At 42.0% G+C, this 27,037-nt stretch overlaps 1 protein-coding gene across 1 annotated transcript in view; it reads right to left on the bottom strand.

The window, feature by feature from the left end:
- LOC124606585 (facilitated trehalose transporter Tret1-like) overlaps positions 1 to 27,037 on the bottom strand; it is an 89,528-nt gene that overhangs the window by 30,792 nt on the left and 31,699 nt on the right. Inside the window, exon 3 of the mRNA XM_047138570.1 lies at positions 18,837 to 19,106. Within this exon, the coding sequence (XP_046994526.1) occupies positions 18,837 to 19,106 (270 nt within the window). The remainder of the gene's footprint in view (positions 1 to 18,836; positions 19,107 to 27,037) is intronic.

Genomic DNA, 27,037 nt, shown 5'->3' with positions numbered 1-27,037 from the left:
TGGGTAGATCACATAACTAATGAGGAGGTATTGAATAGAATTGGGGAGAAGAGGAGTTTGTGGCACTACTTGACAAGATGAAGGGACCGGTTGGTAGGACATGTTCTGAGGCATGGAGGGATCACAAATTTAGCAATGGAGGGCAGCGTGGAGGGTAAAAATCGTAGAGGGAGACCAAGAGATGAATACACTAAGCAGAGTCAGAAGGATGTAGGTTGCAGTAAGTACTGGGAGATGAAGAGGCTTGCACAGGATAGAGTAGCGTGAAGAGCTGCATCAAACCACTCTCAGGACAGAAGACAACAACAACAACACATTTTACGCTTAATCTAATATAATGCAACGCGTTTCGAACATGTTCTGTTCATCTTCAGGCGTTTGTACATACGAGAGGGGACCCAAAAGGAACTGGACTCCGAGGACACTGCCACTCGTAGACATAGTGCAGGGTTCTCACGCTAGATGGTGTTAGTAGAGACCTTCATGAAACAGCTGCGCAGACGGCGTCAGTGTAGAGCAGGGGTCTCCAAACTTTTTAGTCCGAGGGCCACATTGACTCCTCCACGAAGTCATAAGGGCCAAGATCTACCTAGAGGGATTAAAGCACCTAGCACTCCACGACCACCGTAATGTAAGGCTAAAGGAAAGATGAAATCGCAAAAATCTAAGGTTGTGGGAATAGCTAGCACTGAAATGAACTATGATTTTTATTTAATTACATAATTTTGGTTGTTGGACGTACCTGACCGAAATTCTGGCGTATTTTACTCTGGCGAATTTCACCGACAAAAAAGTATGTCACTGCACATTCTTCACGAAAGCGTCCTGCAAAGTTAACGAAATCTCAAAATCATTGTTAGCAACACTATTACTGCAAGACGTAACAGAGGTAGAGTATGTCAACGCATTGTTATTTCAAGCGGCGCAACAATAAGTTTAGTTATGTAGTCTCGTAGCGAGTGGCAGAGCCAATGTCGCGGTGTATTGGCCGCGATAGGCCTCGAAACTCAGTTGTTGGCAGTATAGGTAGCACCTCAAATATTTGGCGGGCCGGATACCGGGGATGTTCGGCCAGCTGACGCGGGCCGGTTTCGGCCCGCGGGCCGTAGTTTGGAGACCCCTCGTATAGAGCTGAACGTGCAGGTGTGGTATTGTGTTTCTCTGACTGTTGGCAGGTTACCTCTGCGAAGTCGTTATGGCAACTTTAAAAGAACAAAGAATGTGTGTGTGAAATTTTGTTTCCTGCTTAAAAAAACTGCAACGGAGACACATTCAATGCTTCAAGAAACTTTCCAGGAGGACGCTATGAGCCGCACACAGGTTTTCGAGTGGTTTGGGCTCTTTAAACGTGGTGAGATGTGTGTTGAAGACCGAGCTCGTTCTGGACGCCCTTCAACATCGCGAAATGAGGAGAACATTGAAAAGGTGCGCGAAAAGATCAACGAGGATCGTCGCCAAACGATCGACCAAATTTTAGCAGAGACAGGAATCAGTTGGAGCTCGTGCCAGCGGACTTTGAGTGAGGATTTGCACATGAGACGTGTTGCTGCTAAATTTGTTCCGCGCCTTCACACACAGGAGCAAAAAACCATCCGCATGAATGTGTGTCAGGACTTTAAAACAGAGATTGCACTTGATCCAAACGTCTTGAACAAAGTCATTACAGGGGATGAGAGTTGGTGTTACGGGTATGATCCAGAAAACGAGCAAGCGTCAAGCCAGTGGAGGACTCCTAACTCTGCCAGACCAAAAAAAGCATGGCAAGTGAGGTCAAATGGTGAAGACGATGATCATTGTCTTTTTTTATGTTCGTGGAATTGTGCATCTGGAATTCGTACCCCCTGGCCAGACTGTTAACCAGCACTTTTACTTGGATGTTTTAAGGCGTCTGCGAGAGGATGTGAGTAGGAAAGCCCGGAACTTTGGCGATCAGGTGACTGGTTTCTGCATCACGACGACGCTCCAGCACACACGGCCTTACGAGTGACCCACTATTTGGCATCTCAGAGGTGGTCTGTCGTTTCCCACGCTCCGTATTCGCCGGACCTAGCCCAGTGCGACTTCTTCCTATTTCCACGAATGAAAAAAAACGCTAAAAGGGGAGCGTTATGACGATGTGGAGGCGGTAAAAACAGCTTCGCAAAGGGCACTGGACAATATCAAACTTGAAGAGTTCCAAACATGCTCCCAACAGTGGGAAAAGGGACTTGACAAGTGCATCGCATGTAATGGAGAGTATTTTGAAGGTGACTGAAGTAATTTTGTAAAAAGGTTCATTAATAAATTTTTTATGACAACAATCCGGTTTCTTTTGGGTCCCCCCCTCGTACATACATATGGAGAAAAATTACTTAAAAATAAAAAGTCTTAAACTAGATTAATCTACAACTCTTTGTCCATTGTTTTTTACTGTAGCTGCTGGTGTGGCATTCGGGGGAAAGGAGGGGGGCAGTGTATGGCTAGAAATCGAAATCTTCTTCTGTGTTGTCTTCTGCTAGTTTTCTTCTTTGTGGTTGACACTGTATATCAGAGCCTGTATAGGATGCAGATAGATTTGCATGAGTTATGTGTTACGAAAATTGTGTGAAAGGCTTTTATATGATTAAGGATAAAATAAAAACTGACTGGTAGCAGAAACATGAAATAAATAATTATCCCACACAGTCACGGTGCACAAACCCATTATAGCTGAAAATAATTGTGTCAACATTTTTTGAGTTAACAAAGTACTGCAGCAGTTACGTTCTTCAGATATGTCACGAATGTATTTCCATTTCCAACTTACCAGCTATGTGCTAGCAAATTATTTTTTCTCTATTAATTTCTTTATTTTGGCTTACGGTTACAAGGACCATACAGCCAACAATGACTATATAGAGCCAATGAAACATAGTAGCAAAAAAGCAGGATAGCATAACATTATGAAGTTAGCATATAAGCACACTCTTACAGTGAGATAAAAGTGCAAGTAGACAAACACCAGACAGCCGACTGCAGTGATGACAATGACATTGGAGCAGAATTTCAAACAGCACTACACAGCAACGTTATGAGAAACATACATATGCTCCTATAGAAAAGACAAAACTTTAAAGAGCAAACACCGTTCATCATACAGTAAGTACAACAATAGATGTAGGACAGAACTGCAGATAGGATCACATAACAATGTGAGAATTGTAGCATACAGACGGACGAGCTTAAAATAAAAGAAAAACCCAAAATTACAAACACAATATAACCAGCGGCATTAGCAAATTGTCATCACAGTTCAATTAGCATTCGACAATCAGGCTGTTTAATTAGTAATGGAACTCACGTCCACCTGTCTTATTCGATTTTCGTGATCGTCCCCCCTGATCGGTACGATCAATGTTAAAGTCATCATTATTAGTATGTACTATAACTAACTGGTAAAATATTAAATAACAACAGTACAAGTTTCATAAACTTCTTGGAATTTATTATTATTTATCAGTCAAGGGTTTCTAGTTCTTACATAAAAGGTATCGAAACTGTAATTGCACTTTTCATTCACGTTAAGTCCATTACTATCGATCACTCTTCCAGTTACATAAAAGAATTCAACATAAAGAGACATTCTGTGTAAACCATTCGCTACATTGTTTTATCTATCTCCTGTTAACTAACTGTATTACATTCGTTGTAATATCTTTAATGAGACCACATACCTCACAACTCATCAACGTCCACCTGACTCGACAGACTTCACACTGCCAACTCAAACAATGCTTATTACTTTCACTATTCGTGCTGCAGATCAAAGAGAACCAGTGCTGGAGAAAGGGTAAACGTCCTGAATAAGGTCAGTAGTATGCTTCAGTGCGCTTACAAAGTACTGTAGGAGTCAACAAGTGAATGTGACGAAGTGACAACGGGGGAGGGGGGCGTGGGAAGGGTGTTGTGTTTTGGTTGATTTGATTGACAGCAATTCTTGTTTATTACGAATCAAACTGTCGCATCCTTGGAGATGATATTTGTCAAACAATACTGAACGTCCTATTACTTCATCTACGTTCTGTCTTGTCATAAACCTTCTCCCTTCCTCCATCCTATTTTTTTTCAGACCAAGGAAAAGTGCTAGTTGGAGACAAGATCTTTGAGTGTATGTAACAAATATACAACTTTTGTTTAAACCTTTGAGCAGTGGTTGAGCCCGGACCAACAGGCAGGACCGGCACAATCGTACGAACTACACAAAGTCCGCTTAGAATCCTTAATTTTTTTCCTTCAGGAAAGAAACCCTGGAACTTTCAACAAAACGGTTTTTCTGTCCCTGTACGTTGTTGTGCTATAAACGGTTATCCTTGAGACACGTGTGATTGTGCTATTACTGGTCAAAAGAAGTTTTGGTCCGTCCTCGGGTCTTCGTTAACTGAGTAGACTTCAGTACTATTTTGCGCATAGTACAGGATGTCCCAAAAAGAATGACCCTATTTTAACTTGTAATAATATTGAAACAAATTTAACTAGGTAACTGAAACAGCGCTAGATGTAATCGGCACGGTCTAGAGTTTCAGAAAAAATCCGCTAGATGTCGCTATGAGCGCTGACCTGGAGTGTGTAATCAGTCTCGCGCAATATGGTGTCCGCGCGACAGAAGGCGTATTGTGTCATTGAATTTAATCGTACTCAATCAGTGATAGCAGTTCATATTCGTTTTCCTGCTAAACCACCATCACCAAAGAACATTAGACGGTGGTATAAACTGTGGTGTCACCGCCAGACACCACACTTGCTAGGTGGTAGCTTTTAAATCGGCCGCGGTCCGCTAGTATACGTCGGACCCGCGTGTCGCCACTATCAGTGAATCCAGACCGAGCGCCGCCACACGGCAGGTCTATAGAGACGTACTGGCACTCGCCGCAGTTGTACAGCCGACTTTGCAAGGAACGGTTCACTGACAACTACGCTCTCATTTGCCGAGACGATAGTTAGCATAGCCTTCAGCTAAGTCAACTGCTACGACCTAGCAAGGCGCCATTTATCCTTTGCTATGTATCTAATGAAGCATGTACAGTAACAAGACCAATGTTCACCAATTGTGGATTAAAGTTAAGTATTCCAGCCGCTACGTACTTTTCTTTATAGCATTCATTACGTATCCTGTTTCAGACCTCACGCCATCCTGCGTGAGCTTATAGCGTGCATTTCGGCTTCCTCAAACAACACGGTGTTGGCACTTCTGCCGACACTTCATAAACAGCTTGAAGAAACAGGGTTCCTCTGTAAAGGCAAAAGTCCTGGCCAGCCACGCGTTCCTGAACAAACAGTGGAACAAATCCGACGAGCATTTGAGCGGAGCCCCCCCAAGTCTCAGCGTCGTGCTAGCCGAGAACTTACATTACCGCGCATGATAGTGTGGCGTGTGTTACGGCGTCGTTTAGCCCTCAAACCGTACCGATTAAAACTGGTATAAACTCTTCGAGATACTGACAAAGTGAAGCGAGTGGACTTTAGCAGTGCTGTTCTAGAGGTCATGGATGATGACACTTGTATGTCACGGCTGATATTCAGCGATGAGACAACTTTCCTTATTAGCGGTAAGGTTAACCGTCATTATGTGCGTGTATGGGGGCTCGAATATCCTCATCAAACAATTGAACACGAACGTGATTCACCAAAAGTGAATGTTTTTTGTGATGTTTCGCAAAGCAAGGTTTATGGACCGTACTTTTTTGAGGAAGAAACTATAACAGGACAATCATATCTTGCAATGCTACGGAATTGGATATTCCCACAACTTGGCTCTGACAATTTCATCTATCAGCAAGATGGATCACCACCGCACTGGCACAACAACGTGTGCAGTTTCCTCAATACCAACGTGCCTCAACGTTGCATAGGGCGTACAAGACCGCGAGACCAGGCTTTACACCTTGGCTTCCTAGGTCCCCTGATTTAACACCAAGTGATTTCTTCCTGTGGGGATATGTTAAACAATGTGTTTATGTTCCTCCCGTACCTCGTGACATTGATGAACTAAAAACCAGAATATCAGCTCCTGTAGCTTCAGTGACAGAAGACACTATACGCTCAGTTTGGGATGAATTCGGCTATCGGCTAGATGTCGTCCTTGCGGCCAATAGAGGACATTTTGAACATTTCTAATGAATTTTTATGACCTTCTGTCTTTTCGGAGTAATTTAGTATGCAATTTGTTGGTGTTAAGCACTTCTTCGTAATACATAGTTCTATGTAAAATCGGGTCATTCTTTTTGGGATACCCTGTATGTCGCTACGTTTAAGGTTCATAAGGCCTACTCTTCCATTTCGTTTACCTTTGCAGGCATGGGCTTTTTTTCGAAATTCAAAAGAAATTCCTTCCAAAATGGAGGATCTATAAAACTGGGTCCATATTTACGATTTTTAAAATTAATTGTTTCCTTGTTTCTCTTTGGAGAACATCATAACACTGACTGCCTAAAGCAGCTTCGTACACTATCGTATACACCTATGGTTAAATGTTTTGCTAAAAGATATATGTTTGTGCGTTTAATTTCCGTTAGACGAGATCATAAAAGAAAACAGCTACGGCTCTGGGATATGAGGTCCGCTGATATGTTGCTCTGTTCCTCTTTCCGTGCAGCCGTCTTATTATGGTCTTACTTCAATACGAAATATCGATCTTGGAATTTTAGATGCTGCTGTGGTGAAACTATATTTTTCGGGCTAAATCTTGTTAGCAGACTGTTAGAATGGTCTGTAGGAAGCTTCGAAAGGATAAACAAAGACAATGGTTGCGCCTCTTTCGTTTAATCTACGAATTAGTTTCCAATCGTCCCAGATCCAGCGCTTCTTACGGAAAATACATGAACTAAATTATATTTGACGGGCTATTATTTTGTAAAAATGCCCTTTTTTGCTGTGAGTCGTTACGCGGCGCACTTCGCACAGTGTTCCTCAAAATCGGTAGCGACGTCCGTGTGACGGTTACAAATTGTTCAAATGGCTCTGAGCACTATGAGACTTATCATCTGAGGCCATCAGTCCCCTGGAACTTAGAGCCGCTTAAACCTAACTAACCTAAGGACATCACACACATCTATGCCCGATGCAGGATTCGAACCTGCGACCGTAGCAGTAGCGCGGTTCCGGACTGAAGCGCCTAGAACCGCTCGGTCACAGTCGCCGGTTTGTGACGGTTACGTTGTGACCAAAGAGCACACCTTAAGCTGCTACCAATGGAACGTGCAACAATGACTTTCACAACCAACATTGTTCCACATATTCGTCACTCCTTTAGGAATACATCACAATTTGCAAAGTGGTGATTAGATTGGGATCTGAAAGCACAGCTAAAATTTATTTGCACAGTCCGCTCTGTATCATGCGTATATCTTTTAATCGCTTCCGGGAGCCTGCTAAAGTTTTCGTACCTTTCTTATATATATATATATATATATATATATATATATATATATATATATATATATAGACAGATTTACCTATTATTTACTTAGCTTCTAACACATTTTATCGCTCGTTCGTCACACAGAAATTCAAAAATACGTAACACATTATTCACACCGTTTTCGTTAAATCATAACATAGTACTATGTACCAAAGAGTACAGACAAAGTTGTTCCATTTTTGTGGATTACATTTATATTCACATTAGAATGTCACTTGAAGTTGCTGTCAGTAACAGCAATAACTGTTTAAAATAACGATTATGATTTGCAATCTATTTTAATACTACTATGTTTCAACAATATTTTAGTTTTTTCCTCTGTGGTTATAAATGTGTATTTTACCAAACGGTGTGAATAGTGTATTGCGTGTATTGAATTTCAGTATGCGCAAGGCCTATAGGTGGGTATACAATAGATAATGATTCATAACACCGACATCTAAAATTCCAAGATTTTTTGTTGTTGTGTGTTTTCAGATTGCGGTTAGAGACACATAGAGGAAAAGAGACATCATATCCAGTGCTAATGCAAACTCTTGCTAATGGGAATAAAACCTTCTGATACGCACGAAAAAACGTAACTAATGCTGTACTGCATGTAAGACATAGTTGCTACCTTTTGCTGGTTGTCTGCGACGTACCGTAAACATCTGTCAGTTTAGTACTTACAGCCCCTTACAGATACAGTACATGAGATTTGCAGCTGAATTTCACCTCATAGTAGGATCTGAGAATCGAATTTTCAACGATTTTAAAGAAGGTTGTACTTAAAACTAGCAGTAAAGCTGACCAACAAAACAATGTTTGGAAGCAAAGCAAAGATTTCGGCATCTGACTATAAAACTGAAAAATATAAATAATAAAACTTAATAAATTGTAATATTAGGGATCTTAATTAAGGAAGGCAACAAGTGCAATCATAAAAGAATTACAACAACAAAAAATGCTTAAAAAGAAGAGAATTATTAGCGAACAAATCTTTTAGTATAGAAAAACAGACAGTTTGTCAAACGCTCATTTCGAGTGTGCCTCTATTTGCCTAAATGTGCTGAACTGTAGCTTTGGAGAAGAATAACGAGGACCATTCATACAGAAAGAAAATCCAGTGAATATATTTTATAACAAATCGGCGAGCAAATAAACCTCGTAGCAAATATTCTAAAAGGAAAAATAATTTTCTGGAACAGATATTTAGTCACACCAAATTTTAAAAATATGTTGGAGGAGGGAAAGATAGGATTAGATAAAGTTTACTTTTTTAATTTGGGAAACTGTTTTACTGTAACCTCTAAAATAAAGAGAAAGGAAAAAGTAATGACTTTTTAATACACGGCTGGGTAATAAATGCGTAAACCTGAAGTTGACGAGAAGTCTATCACACGTATCTGCATTGAAATCCTAGGTCCCAACTGACTTAACTTTTGCCATGCTTTGCGGCAACTGCACTTCGAAACTACAAATAAGCTTACAAACAGAAGCGAGAAACCGAAGTTTATAATATGCTGGCATTGTACTACTTGTAGGTTTCTGTTCAACGAGTATGGCTAGGAGTCTGGACAGTTTCGAATGATATCTGTGCAGTCCACTGCAGCGCTAATATCTAAACTGACAGCAAACTGCGGACGAAATAAGTCGCTTTTACTGTTGTTATGAAATCAAACCAGTTCAATCAGATGCATTTGGATTCTTCACGTTTTAGCGTCAAGAGATTCGAGAGAGAAGCAAGCACGCCGAAAGCATTTGAATGTACAGTGGCGTAATTTTGTGCGGTAGAAAAGGAATCGAAGTGCCTCCAAATGATATTTGGCCTTCTACTGACCATCATATATCTCGAGGTCATCCGCTTGCGCAACCGAAACGTAAACAAAAACAGCCAACGCCCTCCAGACTAATGTATTTAGCGATAAAGGCGACGTCGTGTATGAAGAAACATATGAAACAAACGCAAATAGCGGCGTACATATTACGCTATACACAGACATTACCAGTTGCGCTCATTAACTTTTGCGTAATTGTAGACCCTACGCGGCGCGATTTCTCGATAAATAGAGGGAACGTAGCCCACGTCTCGTTATGAAACCGCTCATGCCTCTATTTGCATTGTTCAAAAAAATGTTCAAATGTGTGTGAAATCTTATGGGACTTAACTGCTAAGGTCATCAGTCCCTACTTAACCTAAATTATTCTAAGGACAAACACACACATCCATGCCCGAGGGAGGACTCAGACCTCCACCGGGATCAGCTGCAGAGTCCATGATTGCAGCGCCGCAGACCGCTCGGCTAATCCCGCGCGGCTCTATTTGTATTAATGTACTTTACTATAGATTCATTCCTTCACGGTGGCTTGGGAACAGGAAGTTAATGCAATATTATTCGTGATTTGAACTCTATCGTCTCACTTTCCGCAACCAACAGGCTGACAGCTATGTTGGCCGGTATCAACACCTCGAAGGCTTGGACTGGATGCATTCACAGAATACTTGCAAGCCGGCCGTTGTGCCCGAGCGGTTCTAGGCACTTCAGTCCGGAACCACGCTGCTGCTACGGTCGCAGGTTCGAATCCTGCCTCCGGCATGGATGTTTGATGTCCTTAGTTAGTTAGGTTTAAGTATTTCTAAGTCTAGTGGACTGATGACCTCAGATGTTAACTCCTACAGTGCTCAGAGCCATTTGAACCAATACTTGCAATGCTTCTAACGGTGTATTTTCCAAATGATGCACCTAATCTTACGAGAACTACTGGACCCGCAAGGTTGCCGAGAATTAACTATTAGACTGCAGACTGCACTGCGGAAATAGAGCCCTAACATGAATGGTCCGTATACTAAACGGATGAAGTGGCCATCTGGTCCTAATTGGAGGCTACCTATCTAACAGCTATCATGGGCAACAAAACTTTTTTATTTTCAGTGTTTCACATCCAACGACGTAACATCAAAAAATAATTAATGTAGAGTAATGAAATTTCGGGAATACATTTGTCTAGGTATCATACGAGGGTCACTCCAAAAGAAATGCACACTGTTTTTGTAAAAATACAGTTTTCATTCTGCATATGTGAAAGTTTTATAGTGTGTAAATACATCCTTCCCGTTTGTTTTCAAACTTAGTTCAACCTGTGGCGCCATCACAGCATGTCTTCAAGATGGCTGCTACACTTGGCTTTCATCAGAAGCAATGTGCTGTCGTAGAATTCCTGTGCTGTGAAAACGAGACAGTGGGAAACATCCACAGGAGGCTGAAAAAGGTGTATGGAGATGCTGCTGTCGATCGCAGTACAGTTAGTCGGTGGGCAAGTAGGTTACGTGATGAAAGCGGGCACGGCAATATTGAGGACTGTCCTCGCAGCGGCAGGCCTCGTACTGCACGCACTCCAGACAACGTGCAGAGAGTTAACGAATTGGTGACTGATGACAGATGCATCGCAATGAACGAATTGTCACGCTACGTTGGGACAGGGGAAGGAAGTGTTTGCAGAATACTGAAAGTGCTGGCGTTAAAAAAGTTTTGTGCCAGGTGGGTTCCCAGGATGTTAACAGTGGCTCACAAAGAAACAAGGAAAACGGTATGCAGCGATCTTTTGGGACAGTACGAGAATGGTGGAGATGAATTTCTTGGAAGAATTGTGACAGGTGATGAAACATGGCTCCATCATTTTTCACCAGAGACGAAGAGGCAATCAGTGGAGTGGTATCATGCAAATTCACCAAAAAAAAAAAAAAAAAATTCATGAACCACATCTTCTGCTGGAAAAGTTATGGCTACGGTGTTTTTCGATTCCGAAGGACTCTTGCTTGTGGACATCATGCCAAGTGGAACCACCATAAATTCTGATGCATGTGTGACGACACTGAAGAAACTTCAAGCTCGGCTGAGTCGTGTTCGACCACATCGGCAAAAGTAGGATGTTTTGCTGTTGCACGATAATGCACGGCCGCATGCCAGTCAAAAAACCATGGAAGCGATCACAAAACTCGGATGGACAACACTGAAACACCCGACTTACAGTTCCGACCTGGCTCCATGTGACTATCATCTCTTTGGAACTGAAAAACTCTCTTCGTGGAACAAGGTTTGAAGATGATGACTCCCTTGTGCACGCTGCCAAACAGTGGCTCCAACAGGTTGGTTCAGAATTTTACCGTGCGGGTATACAGGCGCTGGTTCCAAGATGGCATAAGGCAGTTGAGAGGGATGGAAATTATGTGGAGAAATGAGAATATTGTTCCTAAAGGATGTATCTACACACTGTAAAACTTTCACACATGTAGAATAAAAGATGGATTTAAAAAAAAAATAGTGTGCATTTCTTTTGGAGTGACCCTGGTATTTAAAGAGATTAACATTGAAAGACCACAGGTTAACATAAGCGCGAGATAAGGCATTGCGAAAGTGATCTGTTGTATTAATAACCAATGTAACTGCCTGAATGTTGATTGCAAGAATGCAAACGCTGATGCAATGTGTTGTACAGGTGCTGCATGCTACTTTGTGGGATGCAGTTCCATGCCTGCAGACCACGTTGGGTTCCAACAGCGTTACGTGGGCGAGCGCTATCCAGCTGGAAAACACCCCATGGAATGCTGCTCACGAATGGCAGCACAGCAGGTCGGATTACTAGACTGACGTACAAATTTGCAGTCAAGGTGCATGGGTTAACCACCAGAGTGCCCCTGCTGTCATGCGAAATCGCATCGCAGACCAATACTCCAAGCGTTCGTTCAGTGCGTCTAGCATGCAGATAGCCGCGTGTACTTAAAGCAAACAGGTTTATCCTCATAGTGGCGGTACTAGCGTACCTCTTACGCGAATTGCGCGAAATTTGAAAAGATATCATCTTTCAGATGTAGAAACACGCCTACCAACTTCGTTATGTGACACAACTCTTTCATGGCGTCGCGACTTTTTTCAATCAGTGTTATTAGTTACCGAATTTCAAATGCTGTCATAATTTACTAGTTAAGAAGCATAATCAGACGTTGACGGTTAAAAACAATAAGTATTGAAGTTAGATTCTCTGTATTATCATGTCTTGAGGCACCGTGATTCAAATCGTGCAAATTACCCAGACTGTACTCACCCAACATTTGAAAATGACTGTACTTAGCAATTTCCAACAAACTTTATACTTCCTCCGACAGAAGCAGTGCAATCACGTTGCAATGATATTCTGTGTGCGTCTGGATTATAAGGTAAGTTTGATTGATGCTGTCTGAGATAATGATGACATTTGGAAGAGATGTATGGAGAAGGGAACATCATTTCCCTGCAACACTATTGCCACATAATAGGATACACAATGAAAAAAGTTCACCCGGGGTAATTTGCAACAGTACGAACACAGCCTCAAGGAAACGACGCTAACATGTAGAATGCTTTGCTTCTTGTACATTATTAGTGGCATCCTCGTTTCCTGTAGATGGAGGAAAAAACTCAGAGACAGCGGCAGTTATTATCAGTACATTAGTGGGTAACCTGAAAAATCTCGGTACCCAGCCAGCTATGGTTTCTTGAGATCGTATAATGAAATAGCTTGTAAAGATCTGATAAGAGCACAGCATACTTCTTTTAAGATCATGCATTAACTGCAGAATCCTTATGTTTTGAGTGTGAGTATACAACTGTCTGATAAAAAGTACACTGGTGTCCAAAATCAAAGCAACAAACCAAAATTTTGCAAGGTTGCGTTTATTTTGCCACACAACAGTATAATCAAGTGATAGTGAAGTAGAAACACCTTGAAAGGATTTTTCGACCTTTAAAAAGAGTTAGTAAATGTGTAATAATATATCTGCAGGCGTTCGTGGCCGTTGTCATTGAAATTAAAATCTTCTGACTTGTTAGGCCGCGTCATATTTCTTCTAAACTATCGACGTTTCGAACCCTTTGCTGGGATCTTGTGGTGTCCACTGTAGTTGAGCACTCTATGGTGGACACCACAAGATCCTGAAGAAGATCCCAGCAGAGCGGTCGAAACGTCGATCGTTTAGCAAAAATATGACGCGGCCTAATAACCCAGAAGATTTTAACTTCAATGTTTAACACTGTAAGATGTTCGAAATTCTCAAAAATTAGGTGGAAGATACATAGAAAGACGGGTGCTAAACAATATTTATAAGAGCCAAGAAGGAACAATAACAATGAAAGACAAAGAAGGAATAGTTCGCATTAAGAAGGGCGAAGAAGGAGATGCACCCTTAGTACCGTATTGTTCAACTAGTCATCGAAGAAGAAATGACGGAAATAAAAGGTATGTTCAGGATTCGAATTAAAATGCGGGGTGGAACAATGTTAATGATAAGATTCGCTAATGGCATTGGTATCTGCAGTGCGGCGAGAAAGAATTACAGGAGATACTGAAGGAAATGAACAGTCTGCTGAGCAAAGAATATCGACAGAGAGTAATGTGAAGAAAGATGATGTTAATGATAAGATTCGCTAATGGCATTGGTATCTGCAGTGCGGCGAGAAAGAATTACAGGAGATACTGAAGGAAATGAACAGTCTGCTGAGCAAATAATATCGACAGAGAGTAATGTGAAGAAAGATGAACGGGTAGGACATAGCAGAAATGAGTTTAGTGACAAAATTATCACCAAAACTGGGGACTACGAAGTAGACGAAGTTAAGGAGTTCTGCTACCTTCGAAGCAAAATATATGACGGAAAAGCAAAAGTAGGAGGTAAAAAGCAGAGTATCACAGGTGAAAATGGCATTCCCAGCCAAAATAAGTCTGCTAGTATCAAGCATTGACCTTAATTTGAGGAAGAAATTTACGTCTGTAGAACAGCATTGTATAAAAGGAAATCATGGACAGTGAGGAAGCTGAGAGGAAATAAATCAAAGCATTTGTGATGTGGTGCTATGGAAGAAAGTAGAAAACTAGATGAACTGATGAGATAAGAAATGAGGAAGTTTCCTGCAGAATCAGTGAGGACAGAAATATGTGAAACACACTGACAAGAAGAACGGACAGGATGACAGGATATGCGTTAAGTCATCAGGGAATAGCTTCCATGGTAGAGTCCACACAAGATACGGTGGCTGACGCACAGTGACCAGTTTTCGTCGAAAGCGCAGGGCTAGTTCATTCGTTTGTTTGGAAGGGAAGGCTGACAGTGTTTGCCACCTTTCGGCCAGTCGGCGATGACAGAATCGAGGAGCACGCCCGGAAATCGTGCTCACACGGTTTTACGGAAACTATTCGGTAAAAAATTTCATTTTTGCTTTACTTGCAGCTTTATATGTCAAGTTCATGATGGTGTGCCCATCACTTCGTTGACGGTGATAGTTATTGCGATATTTACGAGGAAGTACGACACTGCGCGAAATTCGAAATATTTGCTATGAAAAACACAGGTCAACATGCTTTTGCGTTTGCTGCATATTACATAACACGTGGCTAGATATGAAATTTAGCTAACGTATGGTGCTGAATTTTTCTTTAGACTTGGGTGGAGGTTCCTCTCTGTCACCTATCTCGAAAAAGTTGATCTGACGTAGTGTCATCATTTGCGATCGCGCCGCTCCAGTGACAAGGCCAGAATTCCTCATATTTCATAAACGGTTTGAGATATCACAATGAGATTTTGGCAGATGATAGCAAGCAAGAAGGAGAGTCAAACTTCCTGGCAGATTAAACCTGTGCGCCGGACCGAGACTCGAGCTCGGGACGTTTGCCTTCCGCGGGCAATCGCTCTCCATCTGAGGGGCCACAGCACAGCTCGCGCCCCGTCCCCACAGCTTTACTTCTGCCAGTACCTCGTCTCCTACCTTCCAAACTTTACAGAAGCTCTCCTGCGAACCTTGCAGAACTAGCACGCCTGAAACAAAGCTGTGAGGACGGGGCGTGAGTCGTGCTTGGGTAGCTCAGTTTGTAGAGCATTCGCCCGCGAAAGGCAAAGGTCCCGAGTTCGAGTCTCGGTCTGGTACACATGTTTAATCTGCCAGGAAGTTTCATATCAGCGCACACTCCGCTGCAGACTGAAAATCTTATTCTGGAAACATCCCGTAGGCTGTGGCTAAGCCATGTCTCCGCAATATCCTTTCTTTCAGGAGTGCTAGTGCTGTTAGGTTCGCAGGCGAGCTTCTGTAAAGTTTCGAAAGTAGGAGACGAGGTACTGGCAGAATTAAAGCTGTGAGGACGGGGCGTGAGTCGTGCTTGGGTAGTTCATTTGGTAGAGCATTTGCCCCCGGATGGCAAAGGTCCCGAGTTCGAGTCTCGGTCTGGCACACAGGTTTAATCAAAATGGTTCAAATGGCTCCGAGCACTATGGGACTCAACTTCTGTGGTCATCAGTCCCCTAGAACTTAGAACTACTTAAACCTAACTAACCTAAGGACATCACACACATCCATGCCCGAGGCGGGATTCGAACCTGCGACCGTAGCGGTCACGCGGTTCCAGACTGAAGCGCCTTTAACCGCACGGCCACACCATCCGGCAGGTTTAATCAGCCTGGGAGTTTCATATCAGCGCACACTTCGCTGCAGAGTGAAAATCTCATTCTGGAAACATCCCCTAGGCTGTGGCTAAGCCATGTCTCCGCAATATCCTTTCTCTCAGGAGTGCTAGTTCTGCAAGGTTCGCAGGAGAACTTCTGTAAGAGACGAGATACTGGCAGAAGTAAAGCTGAGGACGGGGTGTGAGTCGTGCTTGGGTAGCTCAATTGGTAGAGCACTTGCCCGGGAAAGGGAAAGGTCCTGAGTTCGAGTCTCGGTCCGGCACACAGGTTTAATCAGCCAGGGAGTTTCATATCAGCGCACACTCCGCTGCAGACTGAAAATCTCATTGAAGAAGAAGAGTATTTTTCCATACCGTTATTACGCAAAATTTCATTATCTAACGTGTTATTCCACTAACTACAGAGTTTTTAAGGGCCATCGATAGCTGGTGAAACGAGAAACGCTATGGGTTTCGGAACAAAATAAGTGAAGACATTACAAATTTATTTTGCACCAAGGATAGGGGTTTTTGTAAGTACTGATCTTACTTTTGCCTCTGTTCGCGATTTAATAAACTTAGTCAACCACTGTTTCAGAATTCTCTCGCAGTTGCCTCTGCAAAACATATTAGCGAGGCCAGACTGTGTAAACTCCACTGTGTTTTGTCAAAAGAAGCGAATTTTAACATGGCAACCAGAGAAATTTGTAGGTTTTACTCAAAATTCCTCATTCTTAATGCTCCTTTGAAAGTTACAAATGGTTAACAAGTCAGGAGGAAATAAATTCCAGCGTCTTCAGAGAAATTCTTCCTAAATACCAACCGAAACAAAAGTGACAGATCTTTTTGAATGGTCACCATGCAAGCGTGAGCACAGATGTGTCCCACCTAATGTTTAGAAAAAAATGTGTGTGTAGGCTTCAGTTCAGAACGATGCTTCCCCTCCAGCTCTCGGAATTTTCTCTACAGCGCCTGGCCGCAGCCCCCACTACTACCGCCCACCCCACGCGTGCCCTGCCGTCTGCGCACATACCAGCCAGGGTATTCTGTGCGGGCTGTACTAAACGGAGCTGTAGATACCAAAAACAGTAGGGAAAGCCAAGAATGCAGTTGTTGTTGTTGTTGTGGCCTTCACTCCTGAGACTGCTTTGATGCAGCTCTCCATGCTACTCTATCCTGTGCAAGCTTCTTCATCTCCCAGTACCTACTGCAACCTACATCCTTCTGAATCTGCTTAGTGTATTCATCTCTTGGTCTCCCTCTACGATTTTTACCCTCGAGGCTGCCCTCCAATACTAAACTGGTGATCCCTTGATGCCTCAGAACATGTCCTACCAATCGATCCCTTATTCTTGTCAAGTTGCGAAAAAAATCCTTTTCTCCCCAATTCTATTCAATACCTCCTCATTAGTTATGTGATCTACCCATCTAATCTTCAGCATTCTTCTGTAGCACCACATTTCGAAAGCTCCTATTCTCTTCTTGTCCGAGCTATTTATCGTCCATGTTTCACTTCCATACATGACTATACTCCATACAAATACTTTCAGAAATGACTTTCTGACACTTAAATCTATACTCGATGTTAACAAATTTCTCTTCTTCAGAAACGCTTTCCTCGCCATTGCCAGTCTACATTTTATATCCTCTCTACTTCTACCATAATCAGTTATTTTGCTCCTCAAATATCAAAACTCCTTTACTACTTTAAGTGTCTCATTTCCTAATCTAAGCCGGCCGGTGTGGCCGAGCGGTTCTAGGCGTTTCAGTCCGGAACCGCGCGACTGCTACGGTCGCAGGTTCGAATCCTGCCTCGGGCATGGACGTGTGTGATGTCCTTAGGTTTAAGTAGTTCTAAGTCTAGGGGACTGATGACCTCAGATGTTAAGTCCCGTAGTTCTCAGAGCTATTTGAACCATTTTTTTCCTAATCTAATTCCCTCAGCATGACCCGACTTAATTCGACTACATTCCATTATCCTCGTTTTGCTTTTGTTGATATCATCTTATACCCTTCTTTCATGACACTGTCCATTCCGTTCAACTGCTCTTCCAAGTCCTTTTCTGTCTCTGACAGAATTACAATGTCATCGGCGAACCTCAAAGTTTTTAATTCCTCTCCATGGATTTTGATACTTACTCCGAATTTTTCTTTTGTTTCCTATAGCGCTTGCTCAATATACAAATTGAATAACATTGGGGAGAGGCTCCAACCCTTTCTCACTCCCTTCCCAACCACTGCTTCCCTTTCATGCCCCTCGACTCTTATAACTGCCATCTGGTTTCTGTACAAATTGTAAATAGCCTTTCGCTCCCTGTATTTTACCCCTGCCACCTTCAGAATTTGAAGGAAAGTATTCCAGTCAACATTCTCAAAAGCTTTCTGTAAGTCTACAAATGCTAGAAACGTAGGTTTACCTTTCCTTAATCTCTGTTCTAAGGTGAGTCGTAGGGTCAGTATTGCCTCACGTGTTCAAACATTTTTACGAAATCCAAACTGATCTTCCCCGAGGTCCGCTTCTACCAGTTTTTCCATTCGTCTGTAAAGAATTCGAGTTAGTATTTTGCAGCTGTGCCTTATTAAACTGACAGTTCGGTAATTTTCACATCTGTCAACACCTGCTTTCTTTGGTATCGGAATTATTATATTCTTCTTGAAGTGTGAGGGTATTTCGCCAGTCTCATACATCTTGCTCACCAGATGGTAGAGTTTTGTCTGGACTGGCTCTCCCAAGGCTGTCAGTATTTCTAATGGAATGTTGTCTACTCCCAGGGCCTTGTAGAGTATATCCAACAAAATAATTGAGGATATCGAGAGTCACCGCAGTGGGCCACATCAAACTGGTCGGAGAACTGATGAGGTAAAGAAAAAAGGTTTTGAAACAGCACGCAGTTGCAGAGTGAAAGATGAAGTGTCGTGTGACGCCTGTTGACGTCTGCCTATAGGGCGCAGTTACCTGCATGTCGCTGAACTCGGCGGATATGTCCTCGTCGTCTCCGCGGACGGCCCGCAGCGCCCGCTCGGCGGCCTCGTCGTTGCCCTGGTAGAGGAAGAAGTAGGGCGACTCGGGTCGGGTGAAGAAGACGGCGGCGAAGACGGCGGGCACGGCGACGCAGACCGCGGCCAGCGCGTGGTACGTCACATAGGGACCCACCACGTAGATGAGCAGCATGCCCACCGATACCTCCAGCTGCAGCAGCGACCCCAGCGCGCCGCGCACCGACGCCTGCGACACGTGGCGGTGAGTAAGCGAACCACACACACACACATGGAAGAGTAGAAAAAACTAAAACACCGGCGACGGTACGTGCAAGTGAACGAAAGGCATATAGTCTACAGGGCGACTCAAGTGCCCCTGCCGCTGTCATTTTATGCAACCCGCATAGTTACAACTGGTCTTCCTAAACCACTGCGAGGTTTTCAGCATAGAGTAAATATCTCTGGAGTGAGCATTCACATGCGCAGAACAGATTTTGTGTTGTCAACATACATTGCCGACCTGGTCACGTGTTCTCGGGACGTCGTGTGTTTGTCCGTATAGCACTCTGTATATTTCGAATGTCACTACATCCCTAGTACACACGGATTCTTTTCGTACGTGTCATGGATTATTTATATATGTTGCGCAGACATTTTAACAGTATCCATTTGATACCGGGAATAAACCAGCTTCGTAAATTTTAAGGGCAAGTGATATTGCATTCTGCTTCTTTGCGATAGGTGTCACAGTTCAGATGCACTCGATTTTTGGTAGTTTTCGTTATGATACGGCACTTTATAGTATTACAGAGCCTGGCGTACATTTTTGCAGTGATAGTCTTGCAAAACGACTTCACAGTATGCTAGTACTTTTGCAAGTGTCCGAAAAACACCGAATTTGCCTCACATTAACGATTATATCCCTGCTAATTCGTCCTTTTTTATGCTATTTCTGCGTATTTATTTTCTCGTTTTTGCGACCTAAAGCACAATTTTTCTTACTGGTGACACTTTGAAGTGTTTCTTTAACGCATTTTACGTACTTGCTCCCAGTTTATTAAATATATAGTAGACTGTGTAAGAAGGGGAAAAAGGGCGATCGGAGTATAAATGTAATGTAAAGCAAATACAGTTGGTCATGTAACAGTCAACCCATATAACACCACTAAGGGAAGTGGAAAGTGACACAAATGAAAGAGTTTGGGGACATGTTTACTAATAACATTTTACACTTCTTAATCAAATGTTGAAGAAAATAAATTGAAGGCAAAATACCCCAAAGATGAATGTGTACTTTGATTAGCTACACTATTGTGTTTTTTATTTGATTTGTGCAGAAAATGTATTTAAGCTGAACGCAGAAACTGGTAGTAGGTGCTGTGGAAAATTAAAAATAGTTGGTATAGCATCTATCTTCAGCCACACACGTCCAAAATTTTCTCTTTCTAAATATTCCTATTCAAAGTGTTTTGAACATACTTTGGAATATTTTGTGGGGACAAAATTACTCCTCCTTATTTTATGGAGCCACATCTTTACTCGTTGTTCATCCGTCGGGTAACTAAAATATAAATCACACATAATCATTCTCCATGTCCTAGACACACTTAACACGGTCTCCTACTGTAACTTTATAGTAAACAAAAAGGTTTGGACACACATATTATATGAACACAATTACAGACTCCCACGCTATTGAATTTATCTGTCTCCCGTCTTTCAAATCTATATACATAATCGATAAGTCACTGATAAATGCATGGACGATAGTTGTTTGTAAGCTTTTGTACAAGCCGTAATATCTATTATATAGTCATAAAATCGTAGGAAAATAGGTCTACAGAATCAAGCCTTAAATATAATGCGTCTCGAAATTTTTAAACATAGTACCCATGAAAAGTTACTATCCCTCCTTTCACATATTTTTCTTTGCATCCATAGCAACACCAGTAATTCACCATCGCTATTACACTATCAACAAACGGTGAAAACACAACAAAAACTCTTGATATTATAAACTTAAAACTCTGAGGAAAGCACACACGCACAGCGAAGTCCCGAAAACACGTGACAATCCTAGTTTAATATTGACAACATGTGCAGAACGCAATGCTCACTCCAGAGATATTTACTCTATGGTTTCATATGAGGTGCGACAATATAGTAATGAGACTGATTTTCTTTGCAAGATGTGGCAACCCTGCAGGCTTGCGTAGGCACAATATCTTTGACCTTGGTCTATAAGCTGATCCTAGTCCAAGCGGGACATCATTGCAACCGATCAGTCGTGAGTTGTGCTGTAATAAGTTAACATGTGTTTGCGTCTCTTAGATTAGATTAGTTTTTCGTTCCATAGATCGGTGCTGCGGAGATCCTCGTGGATATGGAACATGTCAAATTTTTTTGCTTGTTTTTAAGCTGAAATAACAATATTAATAGTATGAGTATATACAATACATCATTTGTTTCTATTAAAAAATTCGTCAGTGGAGTAGAAAGAGTTTGCCACTAGTAAATCCTTCAATCTCCTTTCAAACTGATCTTCATGTGTAACTACATTTTTTATGTTTGCTGGCAAATTATTGAAGATGAATGTTCCTGAGTAGTGGACCCCTTTTTGAACTAAAGTAAGTGCCTTTAAGTCCTTATGCAGATCATTTTTGTTCCTGGTACTGTATGTACAAACTGAGCTGTTTGTTGGAAAAAGAGATATATTATTTAGGACAAATTTCATTAAGGATTGAATATACTGAGAGGCAGTAGTTAGTATACCCAGTTTTTTGAAGAGGTTTCTACATGACCTCCATGAATTTACTCCACAAATAATACGTATTACACGCTTTTGGACTCTGAAACCATTTGTTTGACTTGAAGAGTTACCCCAAAATATTATACCATACGACATTATGGAATGCAAGTAGGCAAAGTATGCAAGCTTTTTCATTTTTATGTCGCCTTTGTCTGCTAACATTCGAATTGCAATTACAGATTTGTTAAGGCGTTTCTGCAGTTCTGTGGTGTGCTCCTGCCAACTAAATTTATTATCAAGTTGTAATCCCAGGAAATTAAGACTGTCAACCTCTTCTATCTGCTCTTCTTCATACTTTATGCATATGCTGGGTGGAAACCTCTTACAGGTTCTGAACTGCGTATAGTGAGTCTTTTCGAAGTTTAATGTCAGTGAGTTGGCTTTAAACCATTTATTAAGATCCATGAAAATATAATTAGCAGATCTTTCGAGAACTACACTCGACATACTATTTATTGCAATACTTGTGTCATCTGCAAACAAAACGAACTCTGCTCCTGGCAGTGTAACTGATGAGATATCATTAAGGTACACAAGAAAAAGCAATGGCCCTAAGATGGATCCTTGTGGGACACCACATGTAATTTCTTCCCATTCTGATGATGACTGATGACTTAATTCACTAGTCCCTTGCACTGACACCCTTTGTTTCCTGTTAGCGAGGTATGACTTGAACCATTTTGCAGCACTGTCCATGACACCATAGAATTCTAATTTATTTAAATGGATGTTGTGGTTCACACAATCAAGTGCCTCTCGTCACGGAAATGGAAACGCATAATATTGCCCAACGGTATGCCATTTCTTTTTGCATTAAATTGAGTGAAAACGCGTCGACAACTTACGGTAAGCTTCAGAAGGCTTTTGGAGAGGAGGTTATGTAAAGAGCTCAAGTTTTTCGTTGGCATAAAATGTTTAGTGAAGGCAGAACGAATGCTGAAGGTGAAGGCCGCAATGGATGATCATCAACCACACGGACAGATGACAACTTGGCCAGGGTGCGTGAACTCGTATGATCTGATCGAAGATTATCCATGAAAATGATTGAAGAAGAACTGATCATCAATCGAGAAACAGTTTGTCTAATAATAACTGAAGATCTTGGTATGAGAAAGATTTGTGCAAAAATGGTCCCCAAAAATCTCACACCACAACAGCGAGAAACTTGGAGAAATGTGGCAGCCGATCTGTTAGAGCAAACGGAAATCAATCCAGAATATTGTTGAGCCGTTTTATCACTGGTGATGAAAGTTGGTTTTTTCAGTACGATCCAGAGACAAAACGCTAAAGTTCGCAATGGTGCTCAAAGGGATCACCCAGACCAAAAAAAGCTTGCATGTCAAAGTCAAAAGTGAAATGCACGCTTGTGTGCTTCTTTGATTCCAAGGGAATTGTTCATAAAGAGTGAGTGCCTCCTGAACAAGCAGTTAACCAATATTACAACAAAGAAATTTTAGAAGGACTTCGTAAAAGAGTTCTTGATGTCTGTGCCAACATTGCTGATAATTGTATTCTGCATCACGATAATGCGCCATCCCATACTGCTCTGTCAGTACAGCAATTTTTAACTCAAAACAAATTTCAGTACTACCACAGCCACCTTATTCACCAGTTATCGCTCTGTGCGACTTTTTTCTATTTCCAAGAGTCAAAACGGCGGTCAAGGGACACCATTTTCAAACAACACAAGATGTCCAAAAAGCTGTGACGAGGGTCTTAGAGGAAATTACAGAAGATGAGTTCCAGAAATGTTACCAACAATGGCAGAAGCGCTGGAAAAAGTGTGTGCAATGAGAAGGGAACTACTTTGAAGGAGACAGCACTAAACTTGAGTAAAACGGTAAGCAACATTTTTTTTCACATCAGTCTCATTACTTTATTGCCGCACCATGTATTCCCTCGCTCGCTACGCGCAAACTATTAGTCCTACAGAAAAAAACGAACAGGACCTTTTGTAGGAAATTTAATGCAGTTAAATTTTGCACTGGTACACGTTTGTGCTGAAGGCCATGGTTTTCGAGATATTCAAAAATACGTACAGGAGTGACCTTCAAACGCATCCCCTTTCCCACACCCATCCCCCCCCCCCCCCCCCCCCCACCGGTCAGCATTTCTGGCGTGGTGTTCATGACACCCTCTCCTACCACAGTACAAATATTTGCAACTACTTTGTAATGTCATCCGTTCGCAGATTAAAATTATGTGAATCAATGTCACTGAATTCATGATTTTGTGGCCGTATTGTCCGTAGTTGCGTTACAATCGTTGCTAAAAAAAAAAAAAAAAAAAAAAAAAAAAAAAAAAAAAAAAAAAAAAAAAAAAAAAAAAAAAAAAAACTTTTTTTCACCAGATGCGTTTCGCTTTATTGAGGTGTCGAGATTATGTTGGCAACACTACTAAACATAAACCACGATACATACTTAGAAGTACAAAAACAAACAGGAAACAGTGTGCTGTGAAAAACATAAAAAAATGCATAGTGCTGCAGAGCAACTAAAAATCATAGCACAACTATCAGTGTCCAAAGAAGAAAAGCATCAACGATTTGCTAGCAGGCGGCATTTTTCCCGATGTAGCCGAGAAATCAAGCGGATATCATCACCACCACTGGTGATCCTCTACCTCAATAAAGTAAAACGCGTCTGGTAAAGAAATGCGCGCATTTTTTGGATTTGCAACGACAGAACGAAAATACCCACGGCAATGTCACTCAAGTTACTATACTCATAAATCCAGTAGCTGTAAATATCTCATGCCCCGTGTGCCAATGACTGCAAATACCCATTCAGGTTCAGGGAATCAAGACTCCGTTTGCAGTAACAATAGAAAAGGCTCAGGTTCAGACACTCAAATATGTTGGTAGTGATTAACGATCAGAGTTTTTCGCGTGGACATTTGGATGTTTTCCTTTCACAAACAGATAGTTCGGAATACCAATCATATTCTGACCACACAGTATCCAAAAACACGAAAAATGTTGTATATTTTGGAGTTTTGTAGCTGAACTGTGTACAAAAATTTATAAAACTTAAACCTTGCTATAGATGCACTTGGCAGATTAATCATACGATGGAGCAACTTAAGATGCCCTACACGTCGACCAAGTCACCTAGTTTCAATTACCATGCAAGATCTGGTCGGTTCTCATCTGAAAAAAAGCGACATTCACAGGTGTGCTGATTCCCTGCACAAATGAAAGAAAATAATTGGTTCAAATTATGACTGTGTCTCTGATAAGCAGACTTTTCGCCTTGTCGTACATCAGTCTCCTCCGAGAGCTTTCCAGCAGAGTTCCTGGTAGTGACAGAGAGATCAGTAGACTAGAGATGTGTAGTGGATATTAGCTTGTAATTAGGAAAACTGTAAATAGTAATTCTCAATGACGTAGCCACGAGCTAAGTAACTAAATAAATAAAAGTCCCGCTGCCATCATCAGATCTGGAAAAACTACATGGAAAAATACACTAATGTCACAATAGCTGAAGGCCAAGCCTATAAAAAATGAATCTAGCGGTACATAATAACATGGCTGAAGGCACGACACACCAGTGGCTGTATTTTGATAAAGTATCAACTTCAAATACTTTACACACGCAGGTACATGAAAAACTACTAACTATTACCTGAGGGAGACATACAGGTATGGAGGCAGCACCTACTACAGCCTGTAGAGGGCGCTACTGATACGCTGACATAAGTGTCCAACATCAGAGATTAAGTAGATAAAAACAGCCTATCCAAAAGTCATTCATTACAATGGTTTCGCATTGTTAAAGTGTATGTCCCACAGTGAAACGTGGGAAACATACAGTATTTAACTAGGTTCAAATGGTTCAAATGGCTCTGAGCACTATGCGACTTAACTTCTGAGGTCATCCGTCGCCTAGAATTTAGAACTAATTAAACCTAACTAACCTAAGGACATCACACACTTCCATGCCCGAGGCAGGATTCGAACCTGCCACCGTAGCGGTCGCTCGGCTCCAGACTGTAGCGCCTAGAACCGCACGGCCACTCCGTCTGGCATTTAACTAGGAAAACTATACTTCAGATCAGAAAAAATGCGTACAAGTAGTACACAATACACCAGGACTTGCAGATAACCTTTTAGCATGACAAAGTGAATGAAACAAGTCGTTGAGTGAAAAGTGATTAAATGGAATAGTAACGGAGATCATAGACGGAAGTTGCTAGGAGCCATCAGGAGGCTAGATGTGAACTGTTAGTGGTGTAGCTTTTCCAGTCCAGTGATTTGATGTTGAAGTCTTTCTGAAAACACTTAGACAGATACACTTCTTTTAATTGTTAACTGTGGAGTAATCTGAAGTTTAATCCCGTGTCACCGGCAAGAAGTGATTCTAGCAAGTTTTATTTAGACCGATTTGATAGTGTAGCAGTGCAGAGGACTGTCAAGATCAGCCAGTAAGCATTTTCGAGTGAATCTGCGAAGTAATACTTCCCGTTATTTATCGAGCGCGCCACACATCGGTAGCAGTGCGCGGGTTCTGGCCACAGTGGCGATTAGGATGTAAGAAGACTTAACTACATGGTCATCGGCCCCTCCTTCACTAAACAAGCCATTAAAGGGTAGTCTTGCTTGCTAGTGGAAACACCATCCGGACAGATTGTTCTGGTGTGTAGCATTGTAGAATCGAGGAATTTGGGGCAATAACGAAACCTTGGGTTGTAGTAGTTGTATGGAATATGAGTGTAGGGTCTAGGCGGTTCGAAGGCAAGGGATTAAAACTGTTGTAAAGATCAGAAAAGCGTGAAACAAGGATCAAGGCGACAGATAGGGCAGGCAGAGTCGGCACCCCACCACGACTCAGCATGCGGCCAGAGGCGCCCCCGCACAGTTGACCCATGTCTGATCCTGTTTTGGTTAAAACTTTAATGTAAGGAGCAGAACTCACACTGTCGAAGAAAGTGTAAAATATACTCGACTTTTCTTTGTTGGTCAGCCAGAATCGACAATAAATAATCCTCAAGGCACTGTATTCGCTGTAGTGCTATGAGAAAAGTATTCAGCCGCCTCATACAGTGAGTGCGGTGAGTGTGTGTGTGTGGGGGGGGGGGGGGGGGGGGGGGGGTGTGAGGGGGTGGAGCAGGCGGTTTTAGTGGAGCCATCTCACTCAACAGTATGAACCAATGCTTAAGATGAGTGTATCCAACACAGAATTGGCATAAACGTGAGGGCTGCCTCTGTGAAGAATTGTAGAAAGAACAGAAGTCTCCGTATGCCCATCTATTCAGCGATGGTTGCGGGACCCGTCTGTTTGATAGAGGATGTCAAATTAAACACCTTTCTGCCGACTCGGCAGGCGATGGTTGAAGTGATCACTGTGACAGATATCTACTGATACCGATAT

This window comes from Schistocerca americana, chromosome 3 (assembly GCF_021461395.2).
Source record: "Schistocerca americana isolate TAMUIC-IGC-003095 chromosome 3, iqSchAmer2.1, whole genome shotgun sequence".
Lineage (NCBI taxonomy): Eukaryota > Metazoa > Arthropoda > Insecta > Orthoptera > Acrididae > Schistocerca > Schistocerca americana.
This window is presented reverse-complemented; position numbering and strand designations above follow the sequence as displayed.